This window comes from Rhincodon typus, chromosome 3 (genome assembly GCF_021869965.1).
Source record: "Rhincodon typus isolate 14 chromosome 3, sRhiTyp1.1, whole genome shotgun sequence".
Taxonomy (NCBI): domain Eukaryota; kingdom Metazoa; phylum Chordata; class Chondrichthyes; order Orectolobiformes; family Rhincodontidae; genus Rhincodon; species Rhincodon typus.
The window spans coordinates 55826262-55850624 of NC_063334.1; the positions used below are offsets into that span (position 1 = coordinate 55826262).

Sequence of the window (24363 nt, forward strand, 5' to 3'; positions counted from 1 at the left end):
ATAGTCCATTTTGCTGTTATTCCTACCAAAATAAATGACATCACATTTATAAGATTGTACTCCATCTGCCAGACCCTTGCTCAGTCACTTAAAGTCAGCTGAGGGATATAGACATAGGTTCAGTGTCCTCTGTACACTTTGCACTACGACTCATCTAGTGTCACCTACCTTTGACATACCACACTCGGTCCCCAAATCTAAATCATCGGTTCCAACACTGATCTCTGAGGCACAACGCTAGCCACTGATTGCCAACCAGAAAAACACCCATTTATCCCCACTCTTTGGTTAACTAACAGAAAGCAATCTTCTATCCATGCTAATATATTACCTATAACAGCGTGCACCTTTATTTTATGCAGCAGCATTTTGTGCAGCACCATTGTCCACTGAGCTCATACTGTCCTCAAAGAATTCTAGTAAATTAGTTAAACATGACCTGCCTTTCATGATCCCTTGCTGTATCTGCCCAATTGGACAACTTCTATTCTGATGATGGGAGTAATCACACTGACAGTGTTGTGAACTCACAGTCCTTCTTGTTATGGGCAGTTTGGCAGCTCCTGGAATTTTTGCCTTCATGTGGTGTAGATATTTCAGTAGCTCAGTTTATATGCAGCTGTCCACACATGCTGTCAGTAGATTTCAGCTGTAGTGTGCAGTAACAATTGCTTTTAATACTAAAGTGTCATCTGCAATTTTCATGATGTCAGCAATTTTGAAAGTGCCCATTATTAACGATTTGCTCCCAATGCTTATAAGGTCAACTTGCAGCTTCAAGGAACCATACAAGGTGTGTACTGTTATATTTGCCTCCCAACAATATGCATTGATGATAGTTCACAGCACTTGAAGGCAAGTTTACCAGACAGAGATAAAACCAATTAGTCTTCAGTTGTGACAAACTGCTGACGTTTTGAAGAATTGTACACAATCTACAACACAGAAGAGGTCATTCTGCGCAACTGGATCAGCGTCCACTGCTTTTTGTCATTTATGTAAATGATTCGGATGTGAATTTAGGAGATATAATTAGTACGTTTGCAGATGACACCAAAATTAGTGGATAATGGACAGTGAAGGTTAGCTCAGAATACAACGGGACCTTGATCAGATGGGTCAATGTGCCAAGGAGTGGCAGATAGAATTTAAATTTGATAAATGTGAGATGCTGCATTTTGGAAAGGCAAATCCGGGCAGGGCTTATACACTTAATGGTAAGTCCTGGGGAGTGTTGCTGAACAAAGAGACCTTGGAGTGCAGGTTCATAGTTCCTTGAAAGTGGAGTCGCAGGTAGACAAGGTAGGGAAGAAGGCTTTTGGTATGCTTGATTTTATTGGTCAATGCATTGAGTACAGGAGTTGGGATGTCATGTTGTGGCTGTACAGGACATGGATTAGGTTACTTTTGGAATATTGCATTCAATTCTGGTTTCCCTGGTATAGGAAAAATGTTGTTAAATTTGAAAGGTTTCAGAAAAGATTTACCAGTATGTTCCAGGGTTGGAGGGTTTGAGCTGTAGGGAGAGGCAGAATAGGCTGGGGCTATTTTCCCTGGAGCATTGGGGGCTGAATGGTAACCTTATAGAAGTTTATAAAATCGTGAGGGGCATGGATAGGGTGAATAGTCAAGGTCTTTTCCTCAGGGTTGGGGAGTTGAAAACTAGAGGGGATAGGTTTACAGTGAGGAGGGAAAGATTTAAAAGGGACTTAAGGGGCAACATTTTCATGCAGAGGGTGGTGCGTGCATTGAATGGACTGTCAGAGGAAGTGGTGGAGGCTGGTAATAATTACAACATTTAAAAGGCATCTGAATGGGTATTTGAATAGGAAGTGTTTAGAGGATATGGGTCAATTGCTGCCAAATGGGACTAGATTAATTTTGGATGTCTGGTTGGCATGGACAAGTTGGACTGAAGGGTCTGTTTCCATGCAGTTCATCTCTATGACTCTATGACTGTATGGCTTTGTTACATGCTAATTAGGTCACATTTCATGAATTTTTTGAAGAACTAACAGGAAGAGATAATAACAACTAACATTTGGTATTTATTGGAAGTAGAATTGAATTATAAAAGTAGAGCAGTTTAAATGCAGCCGTACAGGGCCCTGGAGAACCCGGACATAGTTTGAGATGGAGATGAGGAAAATCTTGTTCTCTTAGCGGGTCATTAGTTGTGGAATTACCTTCCACAAAAGAGGTCATTGAACTTACTTAAGGCTAAGTTAGGTAGATTATGCATACGCAAGAGAGTTTTGCGGAGCTGACAGGAAAATGCAGTTGAGACCACAGCCAGATCAGCCAAGTTCTTCTTGAATGACGAAGCAGGTTTCATGGACTCAAATGGCCTTCTTTTGCTTTCAAGTGCTGTGTTCTTATATTTAAATTTTCAAAGGCCCTCAATAAATTAAAACATAGCAGATTAAACAGTCAGGGGACAACTAACAAAATGATAGCTATTTCACAGTGAAATGGAAGATAGAGAGTAGGCTTTAAAGATTGGAAATGTGCTCTGTAGGAATCAGTGCTGAGATCATTGCTCTTCACAAATTACATTAATAATTTGGACTCTAGGTATCGGAGGTAGAACTTTAAAATTAAGAGGTATATTTAATACAAATGAAGATTTAAAAAAAGATATTAAAAAATTTGCAGAACGAATGGGTAAATTAATATGAGTGAATTTCAATATACAGTAGAAAACAGCATATAAACCAGCTAGAGTACAATATTAGTCCATTTTCTCTGTTTAGGTCAATGCTCACATTAGAAGTCCAGTTCAATTTTTAAGATTGGAAATACATGTTAACAGCCATACTTGCATTGTGGGATCAATCAATACAAGCTATTTTGCAAAGACGATGCATTTGAGTTATACGCCATACCATTGTTATTTCTTCAAGTAACTGCACGAAGGAATTTGGTGTTAGGGACAAACTGCTGTGTGAAAATGAAAAAAAAACTGAATTACCTTGAAGAAGATGCCCAAGCAGCATCAGAACAACTATTGACCTGATCTTATGAAATAAGTGTCAGAATGGGCCCTCTTGAATTATCAGAATAATTAGATCATTACCAGAGATGCAATGATATACACACTTCAGTGGGCTTAATCAAACTCTGAGTCCAGCAAAGATCTCTGATCATGCAAACATAGCATTAGGAGCACAAGTTGGCAACTCAGCCCTTCAAACTTTCTCTATCATTCAATAAGATCATGTTTGGATTGTGTGAGAGCACGATGGCAATATCAAATTTAAAGGAGAAAAACAGTTTGTATCTATTGCAATGAAATCAGCAGAACAAGAAAATCAAATGAATATGATGTGCCAGATAATTACTGATGCTGAGAATCCAAAAGTGAGCCCCTCAAAGGTAAGGTTCAAACAAATAACCCTAAATGTTACGATGTTTCACGTCCACCAGTGAACAGATAAAACAAACAGAACAAGACAGAGTGTGTCCAACTGCAGGAACACAAAGGAAACCTGATGCTGAAGTCACAAAATGAAAATATTCCCCGTCAGTCATGCAATCAAAAGAAAAAGGTGTTGAAAGCAACAGCATAAATCAGCTGACAATATTTTGAAACCAAACCAAAGAGCACGCATTCCAACCAGTCTGGATTAAAACACCACCTACATATGACTAAATCGCAAAACATGAACACTTTAAAGATTGTATGTTTCTTGCATGTAAATAAACTGACCAAATTGGGACTAGCTGAAATAACAGAAACAGTTGCTAAGGCTTAAGAACAATTATGTATATATTTGCTAATGTAGAAATCTCAAAGTGTACATAATAATGCATGCAATTTTTTTTCCTTTTTTGAATTAAAATGGTGATGGTCGGACTGAAATGCAATCATGTACAAATGTCCTTCTTAGTTTGCTGTAGTCATTTGACCTCGACCATGATGTACATATACCACTAGCAGATATCTTAAGTTCATTTCAACAAAGAACTCAGGTTGAACTCTCTGCTATGTTGTACAGCCAAAACAATCTGATTGCTCTGCCAACCCCTTATAACCTTTCACCCTATTGCTAATCAAGAATCTATCTACCGTTGCATTAAAAATATCCAAGAACACTGCTTCCAACACCTTTTGAGGAAGAACTTCTTGAAGACTCACAATCCTCCACGGGATAAAAAATGTCTCCTTATCTCTGTTTTAAATAGACAACAGCTAGTAGGTGTATCAACTTTAAGGAATAAAACAATCAAACGTTGCGACAGAGACTATGCAAAAGACTTCAAAATTTCCAGTTCCCTGCAATTTATCATCAGACAGGCACATAAACACAAGTACCCATTATGTTACATCAGCAACATGAATGAAACTCACATGAATTTCAATATACCCAGCAACTGAACTGTGGAGTGGGAAGGTTTAAAAATGTTCTGCTGAAAAACCACAGCCTTGAGAAGAAAAACATTTCATGGCCAAGAGAGCAATGATAATTTTCAAACGTAGGACCGCAATGAGAAGTAAGTTCCTTGCAGTGATTTTAGTACTTGCTCATAACAATGGTTGGATGAATGAGGATGGAGTGAAGCTATATACTAATAATGCAAGAAGTAGAGACTTACCAGCCCATACTGAGATTGCTGCTTTTTAGAGTATGGGACATAATTAAATCTTATATAAATTGATAAGATCAAGAGGGGCCTATAAAGAGATAACACTCAAATTGCAGTTATACCAAGGGGTTCACACGTATAGTTCAATCTACGGATGATTAGATAAGCCATTCAAGGATCAAGATTGTATTGAATGAAATAGTGGATGGTTGAGGGAGATGGAAGTTTTAAAAAGATTGGAGGTTTGCATGCTGCATTAGTGAGACTGTATCTGGAGTATTGCATATAATTTTGGTCCCTTAAGAAGGGATGCAGTTGTAATGGAGGCAGTTCAGAGGAAGTTGATTCCAGAGATGAGTTTATTTTATGAAGAGGAATTGAGCAGTTTAGGCCTATATTCTCTGGAGTTTAAAAAAATGAAAGGAAATCTAATTGAGGAATATAAGATTCTAAAGAGAATTGACAAAGTAGCTGTAGAGGGGATGCTCCTTGTTGTGCAGCAATCTAAAATGGGAGGTCATAGTTTTCGGATAAGGGGTAGCAGATTTAAAACAGAGATGAAGAAATATTACTTCTCTCAAAGGGTTGTGAATCTGTGGAAGTCACTACCCTAATGTGTGGTGGATGCCAGAACATTGAGTAAATTTAAGGAGGAGATAGGCAGATTTTTAATTAGTAATCGGTTGAAGAATTATGGGGAGTTAGACAAAGGACAGCCAGTGGACGTGATCTATTTAGCTTTCCAGAAGGCTTTTGACAAGGAATGCCTTTGCAGAAATTCACCAAAGACCCTTAGATAGCGCTGTCCAAACTCATGACCACTTCCATCTAGAAGGACAAGAGCAGCAGATACATGGCAACACCACCACCTCTAAGTTTCCCTCCAAGCCACTCAACATCCTGACTTGGAAATATATCACCGTTCCTTGACTGTCGCTGGGTTAAAATCCTGGAATTCCCACCCAGCAGCATTGTGGGTCAACTCACAGCAGTGAGTTCAAAAAGGCAGCTCACCATCATGTTCACAAGGGCAACAAGGGATGGGCAATAGATGCTGGCCAGCCATCGATGCCCACATCCCACAAACGTCTAAAAATACAAGGTGCCATTCAGGAGCCTGCGAAGTAAAATAAGATCCCATGGCATAGGGTAAAGTACTGGCATTGATAGAAGATTGGCTGACTGGCAGAAGATAGACAGGAGGGATAAAGGGGTGGACAGTGACTAGTGGAATTCCGCAGGGGTCTGTGTTGGGACCACAACTTATTCACGTTATACATTCATGATCTGGACGAGGAATGAGGGCATTGTGGATAAGTTTTCAGATGACACAAAGATGGGTAGAGAGGCAGATTGTATTGAGAAAGTGGGGAGGCTACAGAATGACTTGGGACAAAATCGGAGAGTGGGCAAAGAAATGGCAGATGGAATACATTGTGGGAATGTGTGAAATTATGCATTATTGTAGGAAGAAAGATGCATAGGTTATTTTCAAAATAGGGAAAGACTTCAGAAAGTTGAAGCGAAAAGGGACTTGGGTGCTCTCGTTCAGATTTCTCTTACAGTTAACATGCAGGTTCTGTTGGCAGTTTTTAAGGCAAAGGCAATGTTAGCATTTATTTCAAGAAGGCTAGAATACAAGAGCAGAGATGTACCGCTGAGGCTGTACAAGGCTTGGTCAGAGCACATTTGGAATAATGCAGGTAGTGTAAGGAAGGATGTGCTGGCATTGGAAGGGGTCCTGAGGAGGTTTACAAGAACGATCCTGGGACATGAGGGTCTTGTCATATCAGAAGCAGTTACGGACGCGGGGTCTCTACTCGCTGTAGTTTAGAAGGATGAGGGGGATCCGATTGAAACTTACAGAATACTGACAGGCCTGGATAGAGTGTACGTGAAGAAGATGTTTCCGCCAGTAGAAAAGACTGGGACCCAAAGGCACAGCCTCAGAATGAAGGGACAACCCTTTAGAACTGAGATAAGGAAGATTTTCTTCAGCCAGAGAGTGGTTAATCTGTGGAACATGTTGCCGCAGAGCGCTGTGGAGACCAAGTCATTAAGTGTATTTAAGACAGAGATGGATAAGTTCTTGATTGGTAAGGGGATCAAGGGTTACAGAGATAAGGCAGGAGAATGGGTTTGAGAAGCATATCAGCCATAATCGAATGGTGGAGCAGGCTTAATGGGTTGAAAGGTCTAATTCTGCTCCTATGTCTTATGTTGTTGTAGGATATTGGAGTGGGCAGGAAAGTGGAGTTGAGGCCAAAATGAGATCGACCATTATCATATTAAATCGTGGAGCAGGCTTGAGGAGCTGAATTAACTACTCCTGCTCTTAGTTCTTATACCCTGCTTGATGTTAATGTGGTTTCATAATTCAATTGTAGGATGCTATTCATGCATCAAATGAAAGAATGATTATGAAGCCATAAGTGCTGTGCCAGATCCAGGTAGGATCCTTACAATGATGCGAGAGTCTCTGAATGAATTTGATGAACTCTACATTGGATGCCAAAGACGATGAATTTAATTGTTTTTAAAACATAATGATTGTGATTTAAACTACCCTCATAGAATTATTACATCAAGTAAAATGTGATACATTGATTTAATTTGAATTACCAGTGCTATTTTTCTTCCACAGTTGAAAAGGGTGACATCTATGCCAAAACTGGCAGACCATATTTTATACTTGGCATATAAGTGAATCCCATTTTTTGCAGGATTTTTTAAATCATCAAAGATCGGATTATAACTGCAATTTATGTTAGCTAAGTATTTGGAAGAGTTAGATAATCACATACTGCTTGGATAATTAAAGTCTGCAAGGGACAGAGGAGCAAAATGCCCAGGAATACAGATACATTTATCACAAGCAGTGAGATCATTAAAACAAAAGCATACCAAGCACTATGTTTCATTTCTAGATGGATTGAAAAGAAAAACAGAGAAGTTTGTTAAATTTAAATTAGATATTGGTTGAATGACTTGGAAAACAGTGAATAGTTGGGCCTACATGTTATAAAGTATATTAAGTATTGAAAATAAAATCACAAGAATGGCATAAGAACCGAAAGGCTGTTCTTATCAGAAAAGGCTGAACAGTATGGGGTCCTTTACTATGAAAAAGAAAAAGGTTGGGGGTAAATGTAGAAACACGAATCAAAAGGAGGCCATTCAGCTATCATGTCTGCATCAGTTCTCTGCAAGATTAGCTCCGTCAATCACACTGGCATGCCCATTCCAACTAGCCTTGCAATTTCCTTTTCTTTTCAGGTGCATTTCTAATTATGTTTTGAAAGACATCATTGAATTTGCCTTTTCTGACTAACCTATAATTTCCTACTTTTTGTCTTCCTCCTTTCCTGAATAATGTCAGAAGTCACACAACACCAGATTATAGTCCAACAGGTTTATTTGAAATCACAAGCTTTTGGAGTGTTGCTCCTTCATCAGGTCACTTCACCTGACGAAGGAGCAGTACTCCGAAAGCTTGTGATTCCAAATAAACCTGTTGGAATATAGCCTGATGTCATGTTCTAACTTTGTCTACCCCAGTCCAACACCGGCACCTCCACATCCTGAATAATGGATTTGGATTAACTATTTTCCAATCCACTGGGGCCTTCCAAATTTTAAGAATTAGAAGTTTATGACCAATGTCTTCACTATCTCTACTGTCACATTTTTCAAAGACCATAGGAATCAGGCCATTTAGGTCCAATAGTTTTACTCAGCACCTTATCCTTGGTGATGGTAAGTTCTCCCACCCTTTCACCTTTTCATTTTCAAAGGTCTTTGGAAGTTCATTCTCATATTTCCTTTTTGGCCTTCCCCACTAAACTTTTCAGATTATTTAATATTGAATCTATTTGTTTCTCACTCATATTTTCCATCTGATATCTGAACCTTTTATCGGCTCACCTCACAATCTCTCTGTCTCGTTGTTGGGTGAGTTCTGACTTTGGTTGTCTGACCATTTCTCTTCAGGGAAGTGTACCTTGACTATACCTATTTAAAAAGGTAATTCACGTTCAACTAGAGTTTTGCCTGGCATCCTTGTTTTTAATCTACCAATACATCCTCACCCCACTCAAATTTTTCTTCCTCTAATGAAACACTTTTACTTTAGGTTGCTCCTTTTCAATTCATGTGGTTAACATTAACCTATATTTTAATTATTCATTCATGGTACATGACGCTCCCTGGCTTGTCCAACAATTATTGCCCATCTCTGCTTGCCCTTGAGAAGGTGATGTTGAGCTGTCTTCCTGATCCGCTAAAGCATTTGGTCTGGGTACATGCACAACACTGTTAGGAATAGTGTTCCAGGGTTTTGACCCAGCAAAATACCACTGCATTGCTTCTCACGAAGGCAAAGAAATTCACATGATATTTACACTTTTTTAAAAAGGAATTTAACACTCAAAATCGCAGAAACATGAAAATCTACACGATTTAATATTTGATGACACAAAGCAGCAATGTTTTATATGAAAAGCAGAAATTGCTGGAACTACTCAAAAGTTCTAGCAGCATCTGTGGAGATAGAAACAGTTACTATTTAGAATTGAATATAACTGTCCTTCAGAAATGGACAAGAGTAAAAATATGATGAATTATATGCTATCAAAAGAAAGGGGAAAACACTGAACCAATACGCAATGGGTCTGGGATAAGGTAGAGAACAGGAGAGATCTGACAATCCTCCAACCAATCTGTACCACAAAGGCAGCAATCCTTGTTAAGTGCTTCAAGTGGTAACATGAAGCACTTACTGTTACATTGAACTCAGTTGAATTTCAACTCTTTTACAAGAGTACATCTGAAATTTAGTCTTATTATTGCTGATAACGGATTCAAAATTCTAATAAATTATTCATGGCAACATACTTTTTGAGGAGAATTGTGGGAGAGATATGACAAAGGTGTAATGGAATAAAAGGGCAAAGCAGTTGTCCATCGTGAATGTAAATGCCAAAATAATTGATGGCTCAGTGCCAAAGCAAAGACATGCAAAAGAGGATTCAAACTGGCACATGGCAAAAAAACAGATGTAAAATGAGGGACAAAGTTCATACCTGAAATGGTTGAATTCTATTAATTGTAGAAGGTTGTAAAGTGCCTAATCAGAAGGTAAGATGCTATTTCTCTTGCATTCAGCTTTGTGGAACACTGCAGCAGGTTGAGAACAGAAATGTGAGCCTGAGACCAAGGTGGTGAATTAAAATAGCAAGCAACTGGGAGCTAGGTGTCACATTTGCAGACTGAGCAAAGGTGTTCTGCTGTCACCCAATTTGGGTTTGGTCTCCCTAGTCAGGTGAAGTCACATTGCGGGCAGCAAGTAAGGCATACTATGTTTAAAAGAGTACACATAAATTGCTGATGTACCAGAAGGACTGTATGGAGCCTTGGATGTTGGGGAATGCGCAGGTAAAAGGACAGGTCACCTAATAACTTCCCGTGACTGCATGGGAAGGTACTGTGGGAAGGGAACAGACATTAGGGGTGATTGAGGAGTTGTCCAAGGTAGTGGGGTGGGGATGGTCTCTTCAAAATGCAGACAGGGAGATATGTGTGTATGATGGTACAAAAATTAAAGGGATTTTGAAAAAGTGTGGTTGATTGTTGTGCAGCTACAACAAAATAACTTAAATAGCAATATTCAAACATAGCATTTATATAGAGCTCTTAAGTTAAAGAAAAAAAGTTGTCTGAGGGATAGCTTAAACTGGAATTGGTAGGGGAAAGGGAATGTGAACCAAGGCCAACAATTAGGAGATGATCAAAATCAAGCATAGATGATGGGTTTTTGGACAACTTTTAAAGGAGTAAAGATTGGTGGATCCTCCAAATGATATGAAATGTGATAGTCGCGATATTTCCAGAGGACAAAAGGCTCCTTTCTCATTAGAGAGAGACAACTAGCAGTGTTTAAGCTAAGGGTCACCTCAGGCAAGGGTCAAGGTTGAGAAGGTGGGGCCTTCATGATGACATAAGCTAGTAAATAGTCAGGGTCACCAAAGGATCCACAACTGGAGCTGCTTAAAAAAAAACAAAATCTGAAGTTGGATATATGAAAAGTAACTAAGAATTAGAGGACATTGTACAGATAGGGGGCAATTTGAGAAGACCAAGTAGCTTAAACTTGCAACATTGTGGGATAGTGTAGGTCTAGGGGATGGGCAAATAAAACTCTGTGAAGAACAAAATACATGTTGCTGTGTAATGGATGAAGGAGATTTATGAAGGGTGGGAAGGCATTGACATAATCCAAGATGAGAGGTGACAAAAAATGAATAATGGTTTTAGTGAAAGTGGGATGGCTATGTTGCACAGGAAGAGACAGGCAGTGTTGATGATTAGGAATGAGATTTAAAACTCAACTCAGTATTGAAAAGAATAGCAATTTTCAGAGTTTGGCAAGTGCAGCAGAGGTATTGTCTACCTAAATGTGGAAATGCACAAAAAAAAAAATTATGCCTCCATGGCCAATTTACTGAAAAACCTACGTCTCAAACTATCATCCTTCACTTCAAATATTATGCCAAGAAACAATCTAATTCATCATATTACTGCCATGTAGTAATATTCTGGTATTAAGTTCCATAAAAGTATTATTTGTAAATTTTAAACAATGTTTGGGCATTATAGTGGTTAAAATATTTAACTTATCAGCTGGTAGGGGTATGCAGACAGCTGGTAGATTTAGAAGAGGTATGCAATATAATAATTGTTGGAACCTCTGAAATAGATAGTTCAAAACTCCCTTATTTACTTCACAAATTAAGAACGTAGAACACACAAGTAATTGAAATGCATTTGAGGTGGAATCTAAATCAGCACAAAGAAGAAAGAAAGAAGGTGGAGTTGGATACAGTCGGGAGGGAGGAGACTCATGTGGATCATAAACACCTCTTGGGCTTGTTATACAAGGCAGTTAGCACCTAAAAGGGTTAACAGAAATCTCAAAATGTACTCCCCTTCAATATATACAGGATGTTTCCTAGCAAGAACTAACTATAGCGGTTAGTGTTTGTTAATGGGCTCAACAGCTGATTCTCTTTGCTACTGATATTATCAAGAATGTTTTAGTAACTGTAATGTGAAATTAGCTGTTTAAGCTCAGCCTGATGTTTCACAAGAGATAATCATGCATATTAGATGCAATGTAATTAGATATTAATTGTAATGAATAAATTGATTTATTACTATTTAAAAATTGAACCTAAGATGTCATATGGGAATCTTTCCCCAAATGGTATCAGTAGCACATACAGATACCAGCAACAATTGCTGGCAGTGATTTCACTTAGGATATCCCAGATCACGTCTGACATCATAAGATAATGACAGCAATGAGGACCTTCTGTTCTAAACACTTAATGAAACCCGGTGGAAATCTTGTGGTGCAATGGGTAGCATTCCTCCATCAGAATATTCAGGTTTAAGTCCACTCTAGGACTTGATGGCTATGGAGGGTGCATTCATGCTGCAAATAAAGAGGTGATCATCAACTTGCAAATCCTTCCAATATGCCTACAGCAGATGGTAAAGGCCAGGAGAGTCACCAGCTTAGCCAGAACAGTGTGGTAGGTGCAATGCAATAGCACCAACTCTCACATTAAAGAAGAGTCCACACACAGGTTCCTACCATGGGCTGCACTCTTTAGCACGCATTCTCACTTTGAGAGACTATCAGAAGAAAAAAAATGATGTAGTTATCTCTACTGCATCCCTTTATTTTCTTTTCCCTTATATGGACATCAAATCTCTTCTTAAAATCATCTACATCAACTTCTCCATCTGTTCCATGTTCTTCCCATTCTGTGTAAAGAAATTCCTCAGTTAAAAAAATTACGGATTATTAGGTGAACTTATTAAATCAGGGTCAATGAAAATTGAGCTGTGGCTAATTAAGCAGGTGCTATCTTTCAGTGATCAAGAAAATGAGATGTAAACAAAATAGTTTTTGATTTGTAAAGAAAAGCTATTACTGAACCATTAGAAAAATGAAGGATCAGTTTTGAAGAGATTCTTCAGATGTCAGGTTTTTTTTATTGGAGCTGGAAAAAGATCTGATAGATCAAGGTTACAAAGGGTTATGGCAAAATAAAGTGTTTGATCGTTCTCATGATCAGCAAGACTTTAATGAGATGGGACAAAGATAAAGCCTTGGCGTGTGATTAGAATCAGGTAAAAGTGCAACTTTATTGGTTGATATTTGCTTAAATTTAACAAGAAAGCTTCAGAGTATAAATTTAAATTAAAACTTATATCTTTAAAGCACACATAAGAGTACACACCATCTTTCCAAACATCCATTTAGATATCACCTCTCAACACATACCACAGGCATGTTCTCAGTGGGGTAACCACCTATTCCTTACAGACTGGTACTGAAATGAGAGGTTTTGAGGCCAGCTGTGCAGAAACTTTGATTTAAAAAAAAAAAAATTGCTGGTTTATCAATAAAATGCCAAGTACATTTGAACCTTTACAATGGTTTGGTTAGGCCATATCTAGAGAGTATTGTGTCCAGTTCTGGTCACATCGAAATGAGATGAGAATCCCTGAGAAGGTGCTGAGGAAATTTGTTAGAATGGTTCCAGGGTGGAGGAATTTTAGCTACAAGATTAAGTTCAGGAAGTTAAGATTGCTCTTGGACAAAGGAGTTTGGAGATGGGAGATTTTTAAAAAGGTGCACAAGATCATGGCAGGTTTGGATAAGGCAGACAAAGAGAAGCTGTACCCATAAGCTAAAGGTATAAAGACCATGGAGCAAGATCTTTAGGATGTGTTCGTAGGGGAAAATGTGATAAATTGCTTTTTTCCATACAGTGGTAATGGCCTGAATCCTGGTATCTACATGGGTGATGGAAGCAGAGATGATAAATGATCTTGAAAAGGAAATTGGATGGACTCTCAATAGAAATAAACTTGTTGGGCAGTGGGGTAATAAGACTGATTGGACCACTCTACAAAGAGCTGGGATGGAACTCAATTGGGTGAATAATCTTTAAAATTGCCATGATTATACGCAGTTGTGATCTGGCCTACTATGCAGACTTCAAATGGCATATTTCAAAACAAGTTATCATTTCCATTTGGAAGGGATGTAAGGCAGATATGTAGCCAACTCCCAGGAAAAAAAAAACCTAATGTTGTTCTCATTTGGGTACAAGTACACTTACTAGGCCACTCACTAAAAGGTACCCAGCCCATTTTCTTTAGACTTCTTTCTGACAAAATATTTTATCTTCATTCTGCACTGCAATACAGAGGTGCTTTTAGGAATTCAGTGGAGAGAATTAACTTGATCACTAACCTACTTTGAGAAATGCATTGCTTTCTTTTATACCATCTAGTTGCGTTAGCTATTATTACAAGGTTTTGTAAAAGATCATTATGCTAATTTGCAAATTCATATATATGAACCAAGACAAGAGTCTACAATTTAATGACTGAACATTGTTCTTTCTCCCAAAATAGGTTGCATCTTTTCACTTCATAGAAATCTATAATATCTAATTAGTAATAGATACAGCGAACATGATGGATGGGGATGTCTTCCATATCCTTTTGGTGATCTCTAGCATAGTCCCACAAGTAATAATCGATCAAAACAGAATTGATGTGTGCATTTGTGCACCCTTTCTGTGCTCCAAGTTCCAGTATGCAACGCAATATTAACTCAACACACCAAATGGAGCAGCCTCGAATCTCCACCTCTTCACAATCCCCTGATTGGAACAACACACCTAGGATGTGAATAAAAATGCAACTTTAAACTTCAGTAGAAGTGGGTTGTGTCAATGAGAACCCGAACAAAATGAGAACAAATTTAAACTTGTAAGATATCATATTGTGAAACTAACTTTCTCAAGAGTATTTACAAAATGGAACATTCTTGTTCAGCTGAATAATTATGGATAAAGCTTTGCCAAAATGGTCTTACATTTTAAACAACTCAATTGTTCTTCTGCTATTTTGCAACTACATTGGGCTAGAATTTCCAGTTACTTTCAGCTGTTAAGACCATTTATGGGTCTGTAAACCTGTCCATTAGAGCACCGGAGGCTTCCAGGTCAGTTTTCTAGAGGATGACCAATTAGCTGTCTGTCTGAGTTTGTCCTCTAATTAAGGACTGGAAGGGTGAAGAAGGGCAAAGTGAAATGAATGAGAAAACCAACAGCTATCTATGCACAAGCCTGTGATAATAGTCTCCAACTGCTATTCTGGCAATGGTAACTTTTTACTTGGAGTTGCCTTCAAGTTTGCCATTTGTACTACTGAAGAGTCAGATTTCATTTCTTTTACATGCCACTTCAAACATCTACTGCGCAGCTACCTTCCAAATAGATGAGGTTCTGACAAAACGTTGTAAAGCAGTTTTTAAGTAGCTCACATTGAGCCCTTGGAAATTTACTGAAGGAACTGAATAAATGTTTCTTCCATCAGTGACTCCTACTTACATCGTGTGCAGTTTGACGCATTCCCCATAATTATGCTGAATTCATACTAAATTGATTACAAACCTTGTTTAAGTTTCTCCATTAGTTTTTCTGAGTATTTCATGGCTCCGAGGTGGACAAGTACTTGAGGGATTCTGTAGTCTGCAAACATAGTCAGACTGGCTATGTCATGAAAGAAACCATCCTCCTTTCCTTCCAGTAGGCCCCAGATATCTGCCACAAGGATTTGTGCCCTTTTGTAAAAAGCAACTTTCTTGCCCTGAACAACAGTTGTAAAATATGAAGATATAAAATGTTTTCAACACATCTCAAATCCTTTACATATCACTCCATAAATTTCAGAATTGTCTTTAGAATTGATGTCAGTAGATGTGATAATACCACCTTACTATCTATTGCATCACAAGAAAACAAAGACCCTTCGTAAAACCATAGAACTCTTAATCCTGTGCAGTGACTCAGACTCAGAGGCTGGCATGATAACTCCGTTTACTAATTACGACTCATCATGGTATCACGCTGTGGCAGAACAACAAGGAAGGTGGGATGCAAGTGTACCACCAAATATTTAACACTATGACTTGCAGCACTGGAGGGTCTAACTAATAAGGCTTGAATAACAAAGTAAAATCAGACTGCAGATGAACATTTAGTATAAAATATTAATGGTTCCACTGCTTCTGCTGGTCCCTAGTGGAAAAGGAGCAAGATGCTCAGTAAAAGAAATGTAAGTGTAAAGTAAACATAGATGTAAAAAAGTGAAAAAAATTCTCAACCCTTAGGCAACCAGAAACTACTTTCACAAAGGTCATCTCATCAGTCAACTGGCCTACACTGCTGAGATTGGTTTGAAGAGCAGTGTGACGATACTTTGCATTAGATATCAATGCCAATCATTTTTATGGGTTCAAATGAGGAATAAAAAGCTACCTGGCTTTAAAAAATCCAGGTGTCAATGTCCCCTTTCCCTGTCCACACCACGCAAATTTCCCAACAGCACATTGCAATGATCTGGTTTGTGATTGAAGCAGATTCAGGAGGAAATTTTCAAAAAGAAATTGGATAACCACTGAAAAAGCAAAATTAGCAGGGCTGAGGTGAAAGAGTAGAGGAGTGAGACTAACTAGATAGTCCAACCAAAGAATCACAACGATGGGCTGACTGCCCTCCTCCTGCATGGTAAAACATTATGATTCTAAGCCAAAGAGCATGAAAAGCAAATTTTCTGCTCAAAATATTGCTAGAAGCACACCTGTTCCTAGATAGTAGGAACTGCAGATGCTGGAGAATCTGAGATAACAAGGTGTAAAGATGGATGAACACAGCAGGCCAAGCAGCATCAGAGGAGCAGGAAGGCTGACGTTTCGGGCCTAGACCCTTCTTCAGAAAATATTACACCTTGTTATCCCTGTTCCTAGATGATGCTTTTAGCTAGCTGCTCTCCTGCTCTGAGCAATAGTCTGCTCAGAAACAGAAGGGTGGAAAATGCTGTATTACAGATGCTGAACAGATGGGTCATGAGTACATGATCACAGCAGATGTCTCCTGGCACAGGAGCTGCTGCTGGCTGCATCTCAGGAGTGAGAGCCAAAGGTACTTGGTCTTGCTGGGCATACCCAGATGGCATTCTGCTGCTAAAACTGGCTATAGAAATGCTGAAAGCAAGTTGGGAGTCACAGAATTAGCATGTCTCCTCATTGTGGAGCTGCAAATGAAACTAACAAAAGCTATTAATTTAGTTTGTAAGAATTGATTGGTTACACATCTGATGCAGCTATACTAAAATGGATCTCTTTTTCCAGATTGTGAATGCTGCAATCAATCTGGCTACCGACACAGGCGAAGAAAAAAAAAAGCAGAGGAAATACAACCACAGCTGATGTCTACGGTACATCTGCATTGAAAGGACACGAGTGAAAATCAGCCTTGAAAATGGATGACAATATGATGAGCAGAAAGTTAAGGCCAGAGCACCTTTATCAAGCCATTGTTAAACAGATATGTCAGGAGTGTCACCTGAGGCAAACAGTTATAAATATCTGCAATGGTTTTCTGGGTACAAGAATGGTGGCAAAAAACAGATCATTCAACAGTTGCTTTGTGGATTAACTGCTGCTTTAATTACTACAGTCACTCACTGTTTCATAGTAGATACAGTATTGCACTTAAATTAGCAAATCAATCCACAATCTAAACATGAAAAATTGATACCTAGAAACATGACCATGAAATAGTATCAACATTTTGTGTTTCTGGTTTGATTTCTAAATAAAAGGTACCAAAGATCTAAGTAGCAAAGCAACTTAAGGCAAACACAACCGCACCAAATCCACGCTGCACACATTTCAGAGAGCAAACATCTACAAGCTTCAGGCCCAGGCGTGATGAAGTAGGCAATGTGCTATGGCATGCCTCAATTTTAAGTTTCTTTCCAGTTAGCTCTCCAAATTCTAGGCACACATTAAATTGGGCAAGACTGAACATGCAAGTGGAGTTCTAATAAATCTTTTGGGTTCCTCTGATGGTCTTCAGGCTCTAGAATACAGTGCCACGTACTCAGAGGACTGACATACCTCACAAACAGTTAATCCAACTCATATACCAGCACTCTGCACTTCATTAATTTATTGACTGGATCATTTTTTTACTGGCTTCCTGCTATTGTAGCATTAGCATATAATCTGAAGGTCTTTTTGTCTGCACTTTTTTCATTTTCTATTTTAAACAACATTTGTTTCTTAAAGTTGTAGCCTTGACCTTCATTCACGTAGAGCTGAATTCTACAGGACAGGAAAACAAGCAGGCACACCCCTGAATTAGGATTCTGTGCCATTGGCAACAATTTATTCACATGTGGGACATAAGCATCGCTGGCTGGCCAGAATTTTATCGCCTGCCCCTAACTGCCCTTGAGAAGATGACAGTGGGCTGCCTTCTTGAATCGAGCTCAGTTCATGTATTCCAGCAATCACTGGCCCACCCATTTGACCTTGATTTTAATGAGACCCAGAAGGGAGAATGGGTAGGTTGCCTGCCTGTGGCCCAATTGAAATCAATAAGTATGTAATAAATATCCACTAAGGGCCTTATCTCACATCCATTCTAGAAAAAAATAAGCAGCAGGGCAGGAGGGTTCTTGTGGCACAGTTGTAGTGTTCATACCTTTAAGCCAGGAGGCCTGGGTTCAAGTCCCACCTGTTCCAGAGGTGTGTAATAACATCGCTGAACAAATTGATTTGAAAAATAGGTGAAATAAATGTTGGGAAGGGGAGGTCGAACCCTCCTGATAATTAAAATTGAAAGACAGGACCCCAATCTGTTACAGCAGGAGTAGAGATTCCCTTCTAATAATTAAACACAAAACACCTGGAGAAACTCACCTAATCGGTTAAATGAAAGAAAATCCCTGATATTCGCTTTATAAGCAATAAGTAACAATTTATTTATTTAACCCTAACAGCGTACAAATTAACGTAAGTACTAGCAAATCGAATAATTTCCCCTTAACTACTAACTATTCCCGAACAGAACAAAATTCTAATGGTATGCTGTTCCAATAAATACAAATCCCACTTATACAAACTCAAGTGATAATAAAAATAAATTAAAACTTAGACTCTCAAAAGTACAGCCAGGTTAAGTCTTTCAGAATGTTCTTTGCCTTTTCTGCTGATCCTTCTATCAGGAATGCTTTCTCTGTGAATTATTCTGTCAGAAATCTTAGCTAGGAATGCTGTGGAGTACCTTTATGAATAGATGGTGCTTTCTCAGAGTGCTTAGAGATTTCTGTGAGAACCAGGTATTTATTCTTCAGATGGCAATTCGCTCTCACACCGATTTTCAAATCCCTCTTCTTAAATACCACTGAAGACCTGTCAATTTTCTTATAGTTGGATCGGTCCGAGGTTGTCAAAACCCTTGGATTTAAATTCAATTGGTTTTCGATCTCTAAGTGCTTGGTTTAAATTAATTGGCTGATCTTCAAGCTAGTTGCCAAAACACCAAAACAAGCCTAAGGTTTCCAGTCACGCAGCTAATTCATATATGTTTCAATTTCAGAACTGGCTATAAATCTGCAGCTGCTTACGGACACATTTTCTTTTAAATCTCCAAGCTTGGAAAAGCACATCACCTCTCAAAGGGACTACGCACTCTTAACCCCCCCCTCCACTTTTACAAACAAATTCTAAACTTCTTACCTTCCAATTCACAAGTACTCTGCCCAAATTCGCAACATAAATTTTTAAAACTGATCAAATGTCTAGCAAATCAGTAGATGGAAATACCTTTATAAAAAATAGAAAGGGGGCATGAGGGGACGTTTTGTGGTGCAGCAGTAGTGTTCCTACCCCTGGACCATGAGGCCTGGGTTCAGGATCCACCAGCTCCAAAGGTGTGTCATAATGCTGAATAGGTCGATTTTTCTCTCTTCATATTTTTATATTTCTTAGTGCTCTTACACACAACCATGTATTTTTATCTCCTCATCAAATCACTTGTGGTGTCTATTCATTTATTAACCACCAGGTTGATAAGAAAATATTTATAACAAGTAGTAGGCAAGTCCTGCACACAACATGCAGCAGGCTTAATAGTGAAGCCTGATCAGAGAATGGAAGATGTGGGAATTGCTCCCCTTCTCAGGCCTTTTACCATTCAAAGCACCCTCTGCCGTGTCAAACATGCCCTCCCCCCTTACACCTGGCTAGGAGTATGCAAAGCGTTTAGGCAATTGTGTTGACTGCTTCCTTGAAGTGTGACGAATTAAAGGCGGGTAAACAGTCTAAATGGAAGCAAAAGCAGAAATTGCTGGAAAACGGGCTAAGTGGAGGCAGGCTCTTGCCAAAAATATTTGTTGGGATGCAAGGGGTACATCCGTTGCGTAAAGCTTAGGCCATAGAATTTTTATCACTTCCTAAGGGAGAGAAACAGAACTCCAAATATAACTAACCACTAAATCTGAAGAAGGAGCAAAATACTAAACATGCTGGAATCTGTACTGAAAACTAAAAATGCTGGCAATCAGAGTGGGTCAGGCAGCATCCATGGAGACAGAGCAAACTAACATTTCAAGTCTAGATGACTCTTCATCAGAGCTGACACGAAGTGTGATTGAGGTCAGCATTTATGCAATAGTGCGGGGTGATTGGAGCGCTGGGGGAGAAAGAATGTTAATTGTGTAGACTAAGTGATTGGAATGTGAGAATGGCAGAACAATGGTGTGTCCAACTGCCAAAATGAAAGAACAGACAGTCCCACTGGGGTGGTGGGGGGAGGGCAGAGAGGATATGGTGACAGAGAATGTAACAATTAAAGCTAAAAGAAAGGAAAGGAATGGGTTCACAATCTGAAGATGAGATGTTGTTCCTCCAGTTTGCGGTGATTCAATGGAGCATTGCAGTGTGCAGAGGACAAACAACTGGGTATGCAAGCAAGATGCTGTGTTAACATGACTGGCTGTGGGAAGGTTGGGGTCATGCCTGCACATGAACCAGAGGTGTTCTGCAAAGCGGTCACCCAGTCAGCGTTTGGTTTCTCTAATGTACAGTAGGCCACAATAAGTGCAACAAATGCAATACACCAGATTGGAGGAGGTACAGGTAAAATGCTGCTTCACCTGGAAAGACTGTTTAGGCCTTTGGATGGTGAACAAGGAGGAGGTGAAGGAGCAGGTGTTTCACCTTCTGTAGTTACATAGCAAGGGGGGCAACGTTTGGTGTTGTTGGTCAAGGAATGCACTAGGGTGTCCTGGAGGGAATGGTCCCTGCAAAATGCTGATGGGGGAGTGAGGGGAAGATGTGTTTGGTGGTGGTGTTCTGCTGGAGTTGTCTGAAATGGCAGAGAATGATCTTTTAAATGCGGAGGCTAGTGGGATGAAAAGTAAGGACAAGGCATACCCAATCATGTTGTTTAGAGTGATGGGAAGGGGCAAGGATAGAAGCACGGGTGATAGATTGGATATGGTTGAGGACCCTGTCAACCACAGTGGGCAGGAAACCATGGTTATGGAAGAAGGAAGCTGTGTCAGCAGTGCTATTTTGGAAGGTGACATCATCCGAATGGATATGATGTAGGCAAAGGAAGTGGAAGAATGGGATGGAATCCTTGTAGGACATGGGGTATGAAGAGCTATAGTGAAGCTATGGGAGTCAGTGACTTTGTACTGGAGTGTTTTATTTTACTAGCAGTGATAACTATAATTACTTCTGTTAAACATCAGATGAGGGATCACAAAGTTAGCTACGAATTTGCTTTGTGCATTCTGCTGTATTACCATTTATATGATTTGCACCCATCTTTGCCATTGTGTACAATCTCTGACCATTTCTGTGGTCTTTCTATCTGACAATGTGGATCAAATATGATATTTCAAGAAAACAGAATCACACCACACACTAGACAGGATGAAATGACACATTGCAGATAAATCGTTGCTCTGTTTTGGTCTATGGCCTGACCCCACCTATGTTGTGAATAAACAGAAAATACAACAGTTAGGTTTTATAATTTTTCTGCAGAAAGATGAACTGAATGGAGCTGCCTTTATCAGATCGCTTAAAAAAATTCTTTTAGCAAAAAACAAAGACAAAAAAAAACACAGAAAAGATTTCTTCCATATATGTACTAATGCATCATGGAAAGTTTCTATTTTCACAGTTTGACAATCCCAAACATAGCAAATGTTCACATTTATTTATAGTGTCAATATTATATAGCAATCATTAATTAATGAGCCCATTCTCCCACCCAGTTCTCAATATTGACTAAAAGAAGATTTAACATTAGCAGACTCACCTGAAACATTGTTTCATCTCTATATGATGGAAAATTTTCCACCACAAGCTGTAGCAGCTTCTGAGCACTATTTTCACTCTTCTTAATGCAATTAAGGAACGAACCATCAAACTTCTCTAGCAATATATTTCCAGCCTCTTTCAGTACTTTGAGACGTTCTTCAATCAAAGGCATTGGAACTCCAGTGTCTGAACGTAGCACATATTTCAGCTGATCTAGTGTTATATTCGCAACATATGATGCATTGGTAATGGGAATGCCTGAAGAGAAAGGAGAAAAAGGCCAGAAATGTTAACACAATTACTTCTTTGTCTACCAAGATATGTTAGATCAGATCAAAGTAGATAAACAAGGAAATGTAGTGTTTATCAAAGTCACATATAACATACAATGGATCGAAGATAAATTATGTCTCCTTATCTTTCTTGATCTGTCTACACCAACAACACCATACTCGTCCAATGCTTCTTCACTGAAATTTTTTTTCTAATCAAACTGTTCAGAGATATTATTACACTTCTCTGGAGCAGGTGGATCTTGAATCCAAGCTCTTAATCCAGAGAGAGGGACACTACTACTGCACCCCAAAAGCCCTCTCCATTCATAGATATCTTTCAACAACCTGTTCAGACATGTCACGGCACACATCCAGGGCAGTTGGGACTTGAATCTCAGAGGGACTTGGGGCTCAGAGATATGAACACTACTACTGCACAACAGTGGTGCTAATATTCCGTTTTGTTGGACTGCAGTCAATGGCCTCCATTTTTACCTATCTGAAGATCATTACCTGCAATGGCTTTTCTTCCTGCTCCAACACCACCACCACTGGTATACCACAAGGATCTATTCTTGGTTTTCTATTTCTTGCCTACATACTACCTTCTGAGACATCTGAAAGCATAGCATTAGTTTTTATACGTAGGCAAACGACATCCAAGCTCTACTTCAGCCACTTTTTTCAACTCCTACACTGTCGCTAAATTATCAGACTGCTTATTCCAATATCCAGCAGTACACAACCTGCAGTTTCCTCCTATATTGGGAAAACTGAAGCCATTACTTTCAGCCATTGCTCCAAACTGTGCCACCATCTTCCAAATCCAGCTTTCCCCTTGTAATAATCTGAGTGTGAATTGGTCAGTTCACAACCAATGGCCTATTTGATTGAAATGAGTTGTCCGTCACATTCTCAACACAGTATGCATTTCCACAATCATCATTGCCTCACTCTCTCCCTCTCAACTCAATAACTGCTGAAACTCTCATGCCTGTTGCTTTTGAACTGGATCATTCCAACAGCTGGTCTTCCAAATTCTACCCTCTCAATACACAGCCTGGAAGACTAGTAAAGGCAGATATAGTCAAAGCTTTCAAAGGAAACTGAATAATCATCTGAAAGGGAAACATTGCAGGATTATGAAGAAAGGCCTTGGCAGTGAACATAAAATTGCACTTGCAGAGAGCCAGCACAAGTCTGACATACCAAATGGCCTCTTTCTGTGTTAAGATTGTTCTATGATTCTCAAGGGCCAGGATGCAGGAAGGAAATTCAGCCACAGTCATCGTAGAAAACAATTGTTATGGTCACAAGGTAACATCTTGAGTCAAGTCAAATAAAGACATTTTCTCTATTCCCTTATGTTCTTCCCACCCACCTGCAAACAAAAGAACCAACTGACAACAGCTTATAAATGCAGACAGCGTTTGGGTCAAGAATCAGAATTGCTGGCATCCACATAAACATTTCAGTAAACTAAAATTCAAAGTTGGAAATAACAGTTCTATTTCTTCTTCATATTAAAGACTGTTTAATCATTAGCATATTGTTGGTTGTGGGATGTTTTGTGCATAAATTGGATGTTGGGATTTCTACAATTCGAAGTGCTTACTCTTTAGAAGTACCTGAATGACAGCAGCTCTTTTCAGTTGCACGGAGGGTGTGAATTGCACTGTCTAATTGCATGTTATTTACTTTGGCAATAAATTATAGGAGAATTAATGATTAACTCTCTTTTATATTTCAGTTTGTCAACTGAACTTTAAAAACCAATTTCTTGTCCATATCTAGACAAAATAGTGAACTCTGAACCCAGCACAAGTAGAATTTTTAAAGCAAAAACAAAATTAGTTGGAGATACCCAGCAGGTCCGGCTGTACCTGTGAAAAGAAAACAGAGTTAACTTTGAGTTCACTGACCCTTGTTCAGCACTGAAAACATCTAGGAAAAAGTGTTATTTGAGTTGATGACAAGGGGTGGGGGAAAAGGAGTGAATGGATAGGTAGAGACACAAACAGAGCAATAGACAGAGCAGGGGTCGGGGAGAAGAGAGAGGGAGAAACAGAGAGAGACTGAGAGACAGAGACAGAGAGATAGAGACAGAGACAGAGAGATAGAGACAGACACAGAGAGAGAGACAGACAGATACAGTGCTAAGAGATAGTAGGAACTGCAGATGCTGGAGAATCTGAGATAACAAGATGTAAAGCTGGATGAACACAGCAG

At 39.1% G+C, this 24363-nt stretch overlaps 1 protein-coding gene across 2 annotated transcripts in view; it reads right to left on the reverse strand.

Annotated features, from left to right (window-relative positions):
• Nucleotides 1–12773: 12773 nt before the first annotated feature.
• c3h9orf64 (chromosome 3 C9orf64 homolog) overlaps nucleotides 12774–24363 on the reverse strand; it is a 20281-nt gene continuing 8691 nt past the window's right edge. For both annotated transcript variants that reach the window (XM_048592873.1, XM_020534889.2), the window contains exons 3-5: nucleotides 21858–22117; nucleotides 15126–15321; nucleotides 12774–14348 (exon numbers count right to left, since the gene is read on the reverse strand). In XM_048592873.1, the coding sequence (XP_048448830.1) occupies nucleotides 14119–14348; nucleotides 15126–15321; nucleotides 21858–22117 (686 nt within the window). In that variant the 3' untranslated portion in view covers nucleotides 12774–14118. The remainder of the gene's footprint in view (nucleotides 14349–15125; nucleotides 15322–21857; nucleotides 22118–24363) is intronic.